At 42.9% G+C, this 14,817-nt stretch overlaps 1 protein-coding gene across 2 annotated transcripts in view; it reads right to left on the bottom strand.

The window, feature by feature from the left end:
- The window catches only part of CYRIA (CYFIP related Rac1 interactor A), an 85,011-nt gene that overhangs the window by 10,214 nt on the left and 59,980 nt on the right, over positions 1-14,817 (bottom strand). For both annotated transcript variants that reach the window (XM_059660507.1, XM_059660506.1), the window contains exons 4-7: positions 4,115-4,236; positions 2,735-2,840; positions 540-676; positions 11-88 (exon numbers count right to left, since the gene is read on the bottom strand). In XM_059660507.1, coding sequence (XP_059516490.1) covers positions 11-88; positions 540-676; positions 2,735-2,840; positions 4,115-4,236 — 443 coding nt within the window. The remainder of the gene's footprint in view (positions 1-10; positions 89-539; positions 677-2,734; positions 2,841-4,114; positions 4,237-14,817) is intronic.

Raw genomic sequence — 14,817 nt, 5'->3', positions numbered from 1 at the left:
AGGCACTCACGTGCATGTTGTTGATGCGGTTGCGGCTTATTGTCCTCCTGTAGTAGCTGAAGTCATTCTGAATAGCCGGGTTCCTCATCTGAAATTCAGAAGGGAGGGGAGAAGGGCATCTGTCAGCATCGGGTGGGGAATTTGCATGGGGAGCCCAGCACTAGATCTGCAAGCACACCAAGACTTCTCTTTGCTAGACGAGTCCATGCAACTTCTGGTTAAAAATAAGCACTCGGAGCTTCATTATTTAAAAATATGCCCTGTTTTCACGGGGAAGTATATTTGTTCTCAATGAGCAGACACTCAAAAATGTCTCTTATTGCATGAACAGAATTTGAATTTTCACATGAAAACCACCATCTTAAGTCACTTTACCACAATGAGTGCAAATTCTCACCACATTCTATGTCTCCCTAGGGAAGGAGCTATGGTATCTCACTCATGTCTCTCTACTCCCCACCCCACAGCACTGCAGAGGATCTGTACACAGTAGGAACTCAGTACAAGCTTAGTAAATCATCAAACATATGCGGCCTAACCTTCAGCTCATCGAATCGAAGGGTAAAATGCAGGATTTCCGCAAATTCCTTTGCCAGTGCCTGCTCTCGCTCCAGGTGCTGGGTTGGCGTGTAGGGTGGACAGGTCAGAGATTCTAATAAACTCTGAAGAGCTTTTTCTGAAAGTCAAAGGGATAAATACATATTTGAGATGGCCTACAGAGATCCTTCAAAGGCACCATCAGCAGGCCCCGCTGACATTCTCAGAGATAACCTGCCGGGATGAGTCTTTCTTCTCCCTGTGCTTTCATGTCACTGTGGGCAATATGATGTGTGTGGACCAGGAAGAGAAGGAGCCTTCACACTGAGCAGGCTGCCTCCACTGCAGAAGTCCCCTCCCAACCCCGTGCCATGGCCCCACGGTTATGTAAATGTCTCTCCAAGCTCAGCTGCACCTTCCCCTGTTCAGTAGTGCCAACTGCCAACAGTGTTGGGAAACCATAAACACATGTTTTTGGATCATGTGCGTGAAACAGCCATTCATGATCCAGGATGAGACAGGGTGGCCCAGAACACATGGGTCAGATAACCTGCTTTGCAGGGAGAGATCTCGGGTTCCATGCCCGCTCTTCTCTGCATCTACAGTCTCACCGATTCCCAGCAATATTTCTTCTACTAACCCATTGCCATATCTACCTCCATTATTGCCCGTCACATTACACCCACTTGTCCGTTTTTAAACGTTCCCTCCAGTTTTCAAGTCAATGTATTTCTAATAGCACTGAGTCATTTAATCAACCTTTTACATTAGGGGTTGGGAAACTATGGTCCCCAGGTCAAATCTGGCCCTTTTATTTAAAAGTCTTATAAAAAATTTAAATAAAGTTTTATTTAAAAACAGGCACACTCATTCCTCTCTATATTGGCTATGGGGAGTTTTATGTGACAATGGCAGAGTTGATTAGTTGCAAGACCGGATGGCCCACACGCCTAAAATACATATCATCTGGCTCTTTACAGAAATGTTGCCAGGACCTGCTCTACAGTCCTTTGATGTCCTTCAGCATCTTTACAAGGGTGTTTCCAGCCCTTTCCACCCCTGGGACTGCACTGTCTTCTGAGGCAGCTAGTTCTACCTTGACCTCCCCCTGCAGGAGGATCTTTTTCCTTCTGTTGAACTGAAACGTGTTCCATAGGTTTCAGTTCATGGGTCGAGATATAGACTTTGAGGAAACAGTGAAGCTGATCCTGCATCAACCTGAGAGTCTTCAAAAGCTCTTTCTTCCTGAAAAACTGGTTCGGTTCATTCAACTACTCTTCTGGGTCTTAGCTTCAAGTTCTCTCAACATCGTCACTATTATTCTCCTCAATTCACTGTTTTCTTTTTAAAATGTAGCATTTATTTGTGGCAAAAATAGAGTAGAACATGGCTATGCCCCGTCTTCATTTTAGACCAGTGGTTCTCAACCTTCTGGCCCTTTAAATACAATTCCTCATGTTGTGACCCAACCATAAAATTATTTTCATTGCTACTTCATAACTGTAATGTTGCTACTGTTATGAATTGTAATGTAAATATCTGATATGCAGGATGGTCTTAGGCGACCCCTGTGAAAGGGTCGTTCAACTGCCAAAGGGGTCGCGACCCACGGGTCAAGAACTGCTGTAGACATATTGGCTAAGGAAACCTCAGCTTTCCTGTTGAGGGGAGTGGTGACATCAGATTGATGTTCACATTGAGCCTGTTGTCAAGCAGGCCTGACTTTGCTCTTGCTCCTGCAAAGCCATCTTATACCTGACAGGGTTCTATTTGTCTTGTTGCTGTTGTTTTTCTAAAAATTTTCTATATTAAATTTTTCTGTGTTAAATTTATCACGACTCCTGCCAACCAAGTTCTTCTTGGGTTAGCAGGTAAACTGAATCTCCCAACTTCTCTGTCACCCAGAAATGTGATCAGAACACAGTGAAACTGTTTAGAGTCACACTTAGCTGAGAATAAGACCAAAGGGACCACCAACAGAGACACTCTAAACGTGCCAAGATATTCAGGAGAAGAAACATTGCGGTGAATTGAAAGAAATGAAAAGGACAGGTGTTGTTGTCCAAGAATGGCCTCTGAGAAGACACAGCGGGTGGATGGGGGCCATTTCCTCAGGCACTGAGCTCTTCCTGTGACTTTCACCAACACCATAATACAACTTCACATGTGGGACGTGAAACTAGAAACACGAACTCACCTAGCCTTATGGAAAACTCATAAAATCTCTTTAGCCTCACGACCAGAGGACACACTGCATTCCACGCTTTTTCTTGAAGCTGGATGTCATTGGGATTTTGAATGGCCTATAAAAAAATCACAGGATTGTTTAGAAAGAAAATAAGCTCCACATCAAAATGACTTCAAATTCAGAGAGAACCTACATTTTCAAAAACCCAACTTCCGATGCACTTTACTAATGTGCACTTGTTAAATGGACGTCAGTTCATCAGACTGTCCTCCAGGATGCTCCGTTAGAATGGAGGTTTTAGCACTGATCACAGTGCAAATGACTCTGCAATTAGGTCCTGGGTCAATGTACTAGTTTCTCTTATCTTACATGTAAAAAATTCACATCTAACAGGAAGCAATGCAACCCTCCTCCATCACCATTTATTCTTCTAAGTAGAGCTGGTGCTCATTGTGAAATGAAAATTCTGTAGATCTTTTCCGTTCTCTGTAATACGTGTTGCACTCCTGCCAGTCTGTGATGTTACCTAAATTACCTACATTCGTGGTGACCTCCTAAGTAGAAAAACAACTTTTTAACAGGCTGCTACTTTCTTAGAAATGCTGTTTTGTCTGGGCCTCAGCAGCTGGAGGATTGTGACGTCAGCAGTATTTATTTTCCAGAAGGATTTTGGCAGCGGCAGTAGGGGAGTGTATGTCTGTGTGTACGTGTGTGTGTGCACATGAATGTGTGTATGTGGTGGTACTGCCACAAAACTAATTCTTTCAAATAAGAAGGGTGAGAAGTTCCTTGCCTTTCAGGCATTTGGAAGTCTCAAAAGCCACACTGACAATTTCCTTTTTTGCTTTGGTGGCTGTCTTGTTTTTCATGTATTTATTTATTTTTAAATCTCCTAAGTCAGTTCCAAATGACAGACCTGCAGGCTACGTGAAGTGAGATAGTTCATGAATGCTGTTTGCGGTGCCGGTGGAACCCGCCCAAATTATTATAAAATGTTGGAAATTTCATAGAAACCCAGGTCTCATGACTCATATTTCAACTGCTGTTCACAGACTTTCTATGTATGTTGCCTTCAAATGAAGTAACAGGCTGACAAATCATTGTGTGCATGTGAGTCTTGCAATATCACATGTGTGTCTGGGAAGAGAATGGCTAATATTTGACATGGCCTACAGCAGTGTGTGCTCAGATTAATGTCCTACAATACAAGGGGTTATTCATACGCTTTTTTTTTGAAAGGACACATTACCGTCCTTGTTCTTCCTACTACACTAGGAAATACTAGGCCTATTACTTAATCCTGCTGTGTGTGTGTGTGTGTGTGTGTGTGTGTGTGTGTTTCCCTTCTCCCGCAAGGGTGCTGTCAGCTGGGTATTGTCATTGGCATACGTCTCGGATCTCCGGGCCCGCGCCCTTGTACGCCTGCAGGTCGGCGAGGATGCTCTCGGAATCCTGGAGGACGGCGCTGATCTGGTTCCATATCTCCCGCTCGCCTTCCGTGGGCTGGGCATCTGCGCAGAAGGGACACAAACAGACACGGAGCGCTTGCGTTTACAAACAACCGGGGAAGAGGTCAGCACGCAGTTTGACTTGTCAGACAATCTTATTTTATTCCTGCAGGTTTGGTATTTACTCTTTAGTATAATAAGCTACAGGGAAGGGACCGTTAACTCGTGGCCACTACTCGGTGCAAAATACTCATCCAACTTTCTGTACACAGGAGACCAAGTATGTGGGAGTTATTATGGGTTCTCCTTTACTTGTGGAACACACTTTCTGCACACCTACTATGTGTCAATAGGTGCACCAGGTGCTGGAAGGTATAAACATCGTCTTTTTGAAACCAGGTTTAATAGGAGAAGCTATTGAATATTTTCCATTATGATTAAAAATCGGTGAATCTGAGTATAGATTGGAAAAAACCATTCCCTTCATATTTCCACATAAAAATAAGCTTAAAAGATTAGATAATTTTCCTTCAGAGCCAAGAGAGAGGCATCTTTCCAGATCGCACAAACAAGTGGCACGTTCGACCTTACATGAGGGAAGAACATATTCCAACAGCCCCGGAAGCAACCCCTTCGCTCCTCAGTGAATGTTCACTTGATTGCATCCCTGCAGCCAATGTAGGCTCTTGTCCCAGGAGTAGTTATGCGGGCTGGTGGGTGAGCACTGAGTGGGTAAAGGCTGAGCTCTACTCATCTCACAATACCTATGAAATGGAGTATTTGCCTGGGCTGGCAAGAACATTCATCTCCATCCAAAGCAAAGGCACTGCTAAGGAAGGAAACAGATAGATGTCATTTCCCAAAGCTCTGATTCCAAAAATCAAGTCCCAAGGCACTACATTCTTTTAGAAGACCCTGCCGATGAAAGGGTGGGACCGAGTTATGTCTGGTCTCACACTCCCGTGAACTGTAATAATTCAGTGTTCCTTGGGGTATAAAACAGAAGCCACAAGACAGGTGACATCTAAGTGAGGCCCTCACCACGCTGATCGGGCCTTCAGAGAGGCTGAGTATGGGAGCAGGGGTTAGGCCAGATGTGCTGGACCTGCACTCACCCCAGGCAAGACCCTTGAGCAGTGATGCCCATGGGGATTTTTAGACCACTTTCTTACTTAGGCCCTGCTCAGACCCAAAAAATTGGTAGCATTACTTGGGAAATGAAGTGTGTAATTCTCTTTAGAAAAACAAAACCAAAGCCCTATAGATTTTCCAGAAAGGTGGCAGATTATACCTCTAGGAATGAGGTGGATTTCAGCCAGGGAATGAGGAAGGACTCACGTACATGCACAGGAGGGTTCAGAGAAGAGACAGTGTGGGCGGGGAGGAGTGAAACCCACCTCATGCAAAGGATGAGGCCAGGGCAGAAAAGGGAGGTGAGGGGGTGTACCCATGGGGAGCTTGGGACAGGCGGGCAGCTGGGGAGGAAAGAGGCTGCTGGGCTGGAGTTCAGGATCCGGGCTGGGAAACAGAAGGGGAAAGAAACGTGTTGCTCCGTTACCTTTTGCGACCTTTTCGCTTTCCCACAAGCACTTGGTAAGTTTTCTCAGGTACCATGTTATCCACAATATTAACAAATTTATAGTTTGTCTTTTCCTGCTTTTCCAAACTTCTCTCAAAGCCACAGGGGTGTCTTAAAACAGAAACCTAAACACCCACAAGCTAGCAAGCCCCACAATGAAGAAAGCATGTCAGTGGAACACGATTCCAGGGTAAGAAGGAAGTCAGGGAAGTGAACACGGGACAAAAATGCAAAGTGAAGATCCTAGAAAACAAATAAAAATCAAACACGCCAACCCTTTCCCCTTCGGATGAATATCTCGAAAAAAATCATAAGCTAAACAAAGACCATTTTCTCAAAGAGATGTATCTTTGAAGAGGAGGAAAAGAAAAATCAAGCCTGTGACCAGGATTCCGAGGGGTAAGTGTGTTCGCATGTAATTATAAAGTAGGTGCCGAGAAGGCACTTGGAAACCAGGAGTCGCAGCCTCCTAATCTTGGCTGTCACAGGGCTCTGTCCCTGCAAGCCGCCACTGGATAAGCTTTCAACAAAACAGGAGGAAAGCTCAGTGGGCTGGAAGAGGGGTGCTGGGCAAACAAAACCCCCAAACCCATCCTTTTGACAATGACTGAAACACAAAAGAAAAAAGATTTCGAAGTCAGTTTTTAAAAATAGAGGTCTTACGTACTCCCAAAATAAGACGGTTTCTGATCGAGTGGCCTAAAGGAGTGACCCTTTCTGATACAAATCAACCCCGACAGTTATGTGACCACGCAGAGTGGGACAAGCAGCATGGGGTGGTCACCGCTCTCCCAGCGGCAGAGCAGGGGAGGGCTGTGTCGAGAACCTTCCACTACAAGGTCACTCACCCCTGGAAACCGGAGTGACCTGGGAAACGGTACCCCTGTCCCAGCCTCCGTCTCTGAGAGAATGTTTCTCTTGGCAGGTATCCTAGTGTCTTGTTTGAAATGTTTCATGTGGTCCTGGTTAGCAGGGGTGGGATAAGAGACATCCAATCCGCCATTCCTTCTTTCATCCCCAGTTAGTAATGAGTTGGCTCATTTTCTTCCATCATTTGTTGGTGTTATTATTGCATGCCCTAATTTTTCCTCCTTCCCTTGTGATGGAACTGAGTCACCTCTTCTTCCAGTTACTAATTAGGTCCTTGATGCCAGCAGCATGGTCCCTGTCCTCTGGGTGTATAAGAGTCTCAGGAGACCCAGATCCCAAGGGACGCTGGACTTCAAGGTGAAGACTGCTCACTAGGGGAAGCTCCAATCTGCCTGTCTGTTCCTCCTTCCAAATGGGAAAAGGACTGTGCAACCCTAAGTGACATTTGGCAGTGGCCCATGTCCCTGTGGAGATCCATAACTCATCCTATCTTTATCATCCAGCTAAATGATCGGTTGGGACTCATTAACAAGAATCTGATTCATTAGACTGTAGGACTCTGGCCTTGTTTCATTTAATATCATACCTCCAGGGCCTGGCACATAGTAGATGCTGCAGAAAAATTTGCTGAACAGTTGACTGAATGATCCTATATAATAAAAGGGTAATATGCAAATTGACCAAACAGTGGAACGACCAGTCGCTATGATGCACACTGACCACCAAGGGGCAGACGATCAATGCAGGAGCTGTCCCCTAGTGGTAAGTACACTCCCACAGTGGGAGCGCTGCTCAATCAGAAGCTGGGCTCATGGCTGGGGAGCACAGCGGCGGTGGCGGGAGTCTCTCCCGCCTCCATGGTAGCGCTAAGGATGTCCAACTGCTGGCTTAGGCCCACTCTCTGCTAAGCCAGCAGTCGGACATCCCCCGAGGGCTCCCAGACTGCAAGAGGGCACAGGCTGGGCTGAGAGACCCCCATGAGTGCACAAATTTTGTGCATCGGGCCTCTAGTTTAAATATATTTCTTACACTATATTTCATGATGCTTTTCCTGCATGTCTTTGAATTCTGCAATCTTTGATTATTCTTGTCCTCAGTGCCCCCATATGCCCTACTGACTGGGGATTCTCAATAAACATGCCAAGAATCAATGAATAAATGAAGGAATTGACCAGGTGGCAGAGAATGTAAGTATTGGGAAGCAGTGAAAAAAAAGTCCTATTACTTCTAGATGGTCCCTTCTGTCTCTTCTCTTAAAATGGCTGTTATATATCTCACTATTACCATTAAGATATATGTATTTTCTTACAATCAAATTAGCTGTTCACACTTGCATTAAGATGTGTGTTTTTAAATAACCCATCACTTATTTATGGCCTCAATGTCTCCTCAGTGTAGTTAACACACTAATTGGATATTTGTTGAGTGAAAAACTGCACTTATGTTTACTCTCCCAATCTTAAGACTTGTATCATTTTGCTTTCTGGAACATTCCCTGAGAGGCTTTGGGGTTGATACCTCTGGCATGCTCCACATTGGTAACCTTGTTTTTAAAAATATATGTGTCTGCAGATGTCAAGGAGAGAGACCTCTTGAAAAAGACCTTGACAAATTAGTGATTGAAAGGTTATTATATTTAACCTATCAGCCACCTCCCAAGGTGTGTGCTGAGTCAACACCAACTCTCAATTACAGGCTTTGTTTGTCTATTTTAACACAAAGATTGACCTTTAGTCAATGGTACACACACGCACACAATGCCCGCCAATTATATTACTGATGGAAATGGATCTTATTTTTTATTTTCCTGCTACAGCCAGTGAATTCTTTCCTGATGTTTCTTCTAAGAATCACATTCTACACTTCTAATCATCACCAATGATTTCATCGAAATCGAAGAGAATGGTTCCATGAAGCTGGGCTGCTCCTGTCGACCAATGATGCTGTTACACATCGCTGTGATTTACACAGGCAATTTCAGAAACCAATACCTCAGGGCGCCCTGGAACCAGCCCTTCCAGGCCATTCCCCAGGCGATGATTTAAACCCCTGTCCTGTACTTGCCATTGTGGAAAGTGTGAAAATGTATCATGTGCTCTGTGACCTTGAATATAAACATTCATCGTCAAGAGCTCACTGAATGCCGAGTGCCTTGCATCTTTAATGGGGAAGACTCCCTCATCAGTTGAGAGAGGTAAACAGGTATTCATTTTGTTTGCAGGGGATCTATTTATCCTTCTTTGGCGCCATGTGCTAGTGAGGGTGGATGGTAACTGTCAGCATTGTGGTGTCACGGGGTCAGGCGGAGGACTAGGACATTTACTGAAAGCGGGATGCTTGGCATTCCTCTGTGGGGACGGAGAGGAAGGTGGCTGTGTGCTTTGTTTGTCAGGAATGAACATCTTAGGTGAACAAGCCCCAGGGAGGGATGGCAGGCCTCAACCCAGAGCAGGCTGTCACTTCAAAGGGTTCTTATCTTTGTAAATCAGTCAAGGATCCCTCTGCCTTCACAAGCACCAGGGGCACACACACATACCTTCTCCTGACAGCCGATGTGGGACTGTATAGCAAAGCTGACAGACAATCAAACAAGTCAACCGAAGGTAACACGAGGGGAAGACACAAGTGACTTGGAGATGTCTTTGGCTTTGAAGGAATCCCTGGCATTTCATCAACAGGATCTACCACTATCTCTTCATGCCACCAGCTGTTTTAGAAACACCACGAAAGGTACAAAAAAAGGATTTGCCAAAAATGTAAATGAAATCTATAGCTTTTCTTCCCAACCCACATCCTCACTCCTCCACCCCTCTCCCTTTCGGGGTAAACTCAGAAACAGGAATAACTACCTATTATTAACATTCAGGGATGTAAAATGGCAATGATTTATAGCACCATACTGTAACTGCTTGCGGAAACAACATAAAATTGCACAGGTCCGCTGGAAAATATAAGTGTGACTGGGGTGACACGTTTATTTGTGTAGGAACATTAGTCATCCCACACCAGAGCCCAGAGCCCTTTCCTGTGGAACAACCAAGGAGGGATGGGGAAGAGCAGTGAGACTCGAGGTGCCTGGAGGCTTGTTTATTTCACTCACATGCAATGGGATCCCCGTGATGTCATGGGGAAATCGGAAACACCAACAATGGAGACCCAGGACCTATTGCCCGATTTGCCAGTCACTATTAGACCCAAGGACAAAATGATGAATTTCTCTAGGCCTCAGATTAATTCTTGGTAGAGAAAGAAGCCAGCAAGAGCCCCCTTAAAAGGTCCCCACCACCATCTCCTGCCTGTATGGTCCTGTAGGAGTCATAATGAAGATATGGATATAGATGAAAGGCACTTAAAAAGTGAAAGTACTAGAAATTTAAGGAATCACTGTGAATGAATCCCTCTGTTGGCATTCGTATTTCGCTTCCCAAGTCTGTTTTGTTTTATTGGGGTTTCACTGTCTGCCTGTTTTCTCATTGCAAAGTGACCAAAATACATCTTATGTTCCTCCTCTCCCTCCAAGATTATCTGGTGTCCTCTGAGCAACCTTAGCAGATGTGAGGGCACCAAAGAGGGACAGATAAAAGAAGAGATCAGTCGTGGCAAGAAGAGATCTGTGTCAACCAAAATACCCCAGATGGTCAGCTAATCTGACACCCTCTTTGCTTTAAAGAGTGAGAGACTGGAGTCCTAATAGGTCAAAATATTCAGTCTTCCTGGTAGTAAATGGTTTGGAGGCTTTAGATTTTCTTTCTTAACAACCTCACCCCCATGTTTATGCTCAGCATTCCTATTATTCTCATCAGGTTTAGTTTGTCTTATAAGAAAATCATTTATCAGCCACTATCTTCAGCACAGCCTAGAACCTTTATTTCTTCTGGCTCTCTGTTCTAGTACAGATTTCTCTATTACCTGTACTAGTGTCTCTTCAATGTCCTTGCATCTTATCTCCCCAATAAAATTATACATTCTTTGAAGAAGAGGTCATATTTTTCTAATGTCCCTATATTTATGTCGCTATGTCACCCCTCTGTGCCTCCCCGACCAACTCCCATCCCTGATATTCCCACTGGATGCTATAATGCTGGAGATGCTAGGAATATAGTGACTGAATTAGCATCAATAAGAAAATCCAAATTCCCAAGCCTCGGCTTCATGCCCAGCCCTGTGCTGGACACTAGATAAGACACATAATGATAGAAGCCTACGATGCCATCCAAATCCTCTCCACAGGAAAGCTGTTTAGGCTGCAAGGATATAATACCAAAGAGACCTCGTTACGTAAGAAGGAATGGAGAACACCAGAACAAGTAAACATAAAATATCTATTAAAACCACACACACACACACACACACACACACACACACACACACACACACACTTAAAAGGTTACTGGGAGTTTAAAATTTAAAAATTGCAATGAGAAGTTTCTATCCTATGTAGAAGCAAAACATATCACACTCACAGAAAGGGGGGCAGGGCGGTGATTGGAAGTATACTGTGATAAGGTTCATAAATTCTTCATGAAGTAAAGAATATACTTTGAAGATAGATTTCCAAAAGTTAAAGATATATATTATAATATCTAAAATAAGCACTAAGAGGCATAAATAAGTCGACAGAAAAAACAGATGAGACTACCAAAAATTATTTCATGTAATCAAAAGGCAGAAAAACATTACAAGAGAAACAAAAAGCAAATGTAACAAATGGAGTCGACACTAAGATAGATTCAAATAACATTAATTAAATGCACATATGATAATTAAATGCAAATGAATTAAGCACTCCAATTACAAGGTAGATAGTATCAGCTTGGATGAAAAGCGAGGGTGGACTATATGTTGTTTGCAAGAATACAGTATATAGATTAATGCATAGATAGGATGGGGACACACATACCACGCAAACACAAAACATAAAAAAGCTGTTATGGTCAAAATAGAAACTGCTCCAGGGTATAGTCAACAAAAGGTATACAAGATCCCAAAAACTATAAATGAACTTATAAGAATATCTAAATAAATGGAAAGATATGCCATATTCATAAATAGGAAGAATCAATATTGTTTAGATTCCAATTCTCAGCAAACCAAGCTATAGATTGAATATAATTATAATCAATATCCGAGCAAGATTTTTTTTGTAGAAATTGAAGCTAATTCTAAAATTGATTTGCACAAGTACAATTAACTAATTTCTGATACGGGATTTAAAGCAATCTATCTGAGTTAGAACAATCTTAGTAGTATAAGGAAAAATAATCTAATTAAAAATGGGTAAAAGACTTGAGTAGACAACATTCCTAAAAATGATAATCATAACCCAAGAAACCAGAAACACCAATCAGAAAGGATATATGCATCCCTGTGTTCATAGCAGCACAATTTACAATAGCTAAGATTTGGAAAGAGCCTAAATGCCCATCAGCAGATGAGTGGATTAAAAAACTGTGATACATCTACACAATGGAATACTATGCTGCTTTAAAAAAGAAGGGATTCTTACCATTTGCAATAGCATGAATGGAACTGGAGAGCATTATGCTAAGCCAAATGAGTCAGTCAGAGAAAAATAAATATCACATGATCTCACTCATTTGTGGAATAGAATGAGCAATATAAACTGATGAATAAAAATAGAATCAGAGTCATAGAAGCATTGAATAGACTGTCCAACCTATGAGGGAAGGCGCGGGGTGAAGGGGTAAGAGATCAACCAAAGACCTTTATGCATGCATATGAGCATAACCAATGGACACAGATGGGGGTGGGGGGTGAGGGCATGTGCTGGGGTTGGGGGTGGCCAGGGAGAAGTCAATGGGGGAAAAAAGGGAGACTTATGTAATACATTAAACAATAAAGAATTTAAATTTTTTTTAAAAAAATGATAATCAAATAATCAATAAGCATATGAAAAAGTGTTCAGCATTATCAGTGACCATGTAAATGCAAATTAAAACCACAATGAGATACCATCCCATAACCACTAGAATAACTAAAAAGGTGAAGATTGACAATACTAAATGTTGTGAAAGATTTAGAACACCTAAGCTCCCTATCTTGTTAGTAGGAATGGAAAATAGTACATCACGTTTCGAAAACTATTCGACAGTTTCTTGCAAAGTTGCATATAACTGACCAGCAACCCCCTACTAGGTATTTCCCAAAAGAAACAATGCCCACCAAGATCCTACAAGAATGTTCATAGCAGGTTTAAATAAGGGGGATGAACTACTGATACCTGTGATAACAATGTAGATATTAATCTACTTGAACTTCTACCTGTCTTGAAGACCTTCCACTTCAAGGTAGACGGACACTGTGTAAAGGACTGAGGAAGAGCATCACTCTCAAGTTGTAGCTCTGACTTGCCAGCTCTAACTCCTGCTGGGCAAGGGAAAATAGGGAGACGGAAGCTACGAGGGGCCCTCTGCGATCAATTCTGGAGACTGCAGCTCTGCATCTGGGAACTCAAGAGGTTACTTTGTTAGCTCTCTGGTCCCACACACTAGGCTGGGCTAGTGCCTCACTTGAGTCCATTTGTTAAATGTGGTTCCCAGACTGGCTGACCTTCAAACACACCTGGGGAATGTGGGCAAAAGTAGAGTCTTAAGACTAGACCATTGAATCAGAATTTTGGGGTGAGGAACAGACAACTATAGAAAAATAAGTTTTGTTAGATGTTTTCAGTGGTCATTTCAGTCTGGCAATCACTGGAACTATTTCACAGGAAGGTTAATGCCCATTGCCCACTTTGGGTGCCATAATGGATGAATTCGATTAAAGTTATCAGTAGACCTTCAGGCACACATCTTTCTATACACTGCCCCGCCCCCCCCCCCAAAAAAAAACAACATTACTCATGAAAGATTAGGTTGTATTTTATTCCCATTCTGTCTCCCAGCCTTCAAAGAGGAAATGTAGACATGACAAAGAAGTAGAGAGAGAAAAAGAAAAAAAAGTAGTGGGATGAAAAAAAGCAACAATGAAAGAGATATTAAGTGGTTGAGCAGAAATGTGAGCATAAAGAGTAGAACTCACTACAAAGGTCAAACAAGAATTTGAGTCAGGTCTACACAACTGGCAACCTAAGGACAGATGTGTCTAATTTTGTGTTATATTTTGACCCAGCTTAATTATATCTATTTGACCCGGTTCAATTATATTCCATCACTGACTTCAAAAAGAATATTCAACACGCAAAGCTGAGGTGCCAAATTCATTTAAGCTGTTGCTACATGCTGTTCAGCCTTCCTTCCTCCCTCCGCTGGTTACTACTTAACTCTTTGCAACCCAGCCTCTGTACGCAAAGCAATAAATCTTAAATCTGTTCTCCCAGTGACTACCAGGAGGGGGGCAGCTCATGAACTCACTCATCATCCCCTTTTCAAGCCTGTCCTTCATGACCACACTGCAGCATTTGAACCCATTTACATTCCCTTCTTCTTGAACATCTGTGCCCTCCTGGATCTAGCCTGTTCTGTCCCATTCCTTCCCATGGCCAGCATTTGTCACTAAGTCTCACTCGGTGATCAATGCTCCATGCTCAACATGAGCTAAGTTCTGGGTCACAGAACTGAGTGGGACCCAGATTCTGCCATCAAGAATATCAGTGCAGTATGACATCTTTCTTCCTCTACAATGTGGCCTCTTTCCTGGATCCTCTAACTAATCATGTCCCCCCTTTAGGCATAAACTTACCTTAAGTTCCCTTCTGCTCAGATCTTGTCTATTCTCTAGTTTTTCCTTACTGGTATCAGCTATTTTCTCTGGAGATGCACCCCTTACTAAACCCAGACAAACACAGCCAAAACCCAACCAAACCAAACCAAATCTACCCAAACACAGCCAAACCCAACCATACACAGCCCAAACCAGCCAAACCAAACTATATCCAGCCAAACACAGCCAAACCCAACCAAACAAGAACAGCAGCAGCAGTAAAAGGAGTTAAATTGGAGGTGAGATGTCTTTCACTGAATATAATCTAAATATTATTTCAGAACACATGAGCTTTGGGATCAATTTTCCTGATTTTTAAGTATTTACTTTAGACCCAGAAGAGGTTCTGAAAAGATATTCCTAGAGAGCTTCCACCTTTTGGTGTACTGTACCTTGAAAGCGTCTTCTAAGCATTTACCTCGAAAATGTCTGTTAGGAAGTTTACTCCCCATGTAAGGAAGTTTCTTCTTATT

Source organism: Myotis daubentonii, chromosome 12, assembly GCF_963259705.1.
Source record: "Myotis daubentonii chromosome 12, mMyoDau2.1, whole genome shotgun sequence".
In the NCBI taxonomy this organism is placed as follows: Eukaryota; Metazoa; Chordata; class Mammalia; order Chiroptera; family Vespertilionidae; genus Myotis; species Myotis daubentonii.
Note: the sequence above shows the minus strand (reverse complement) of the source record. Positions and strands in the feature narration are given on the sequence as shown.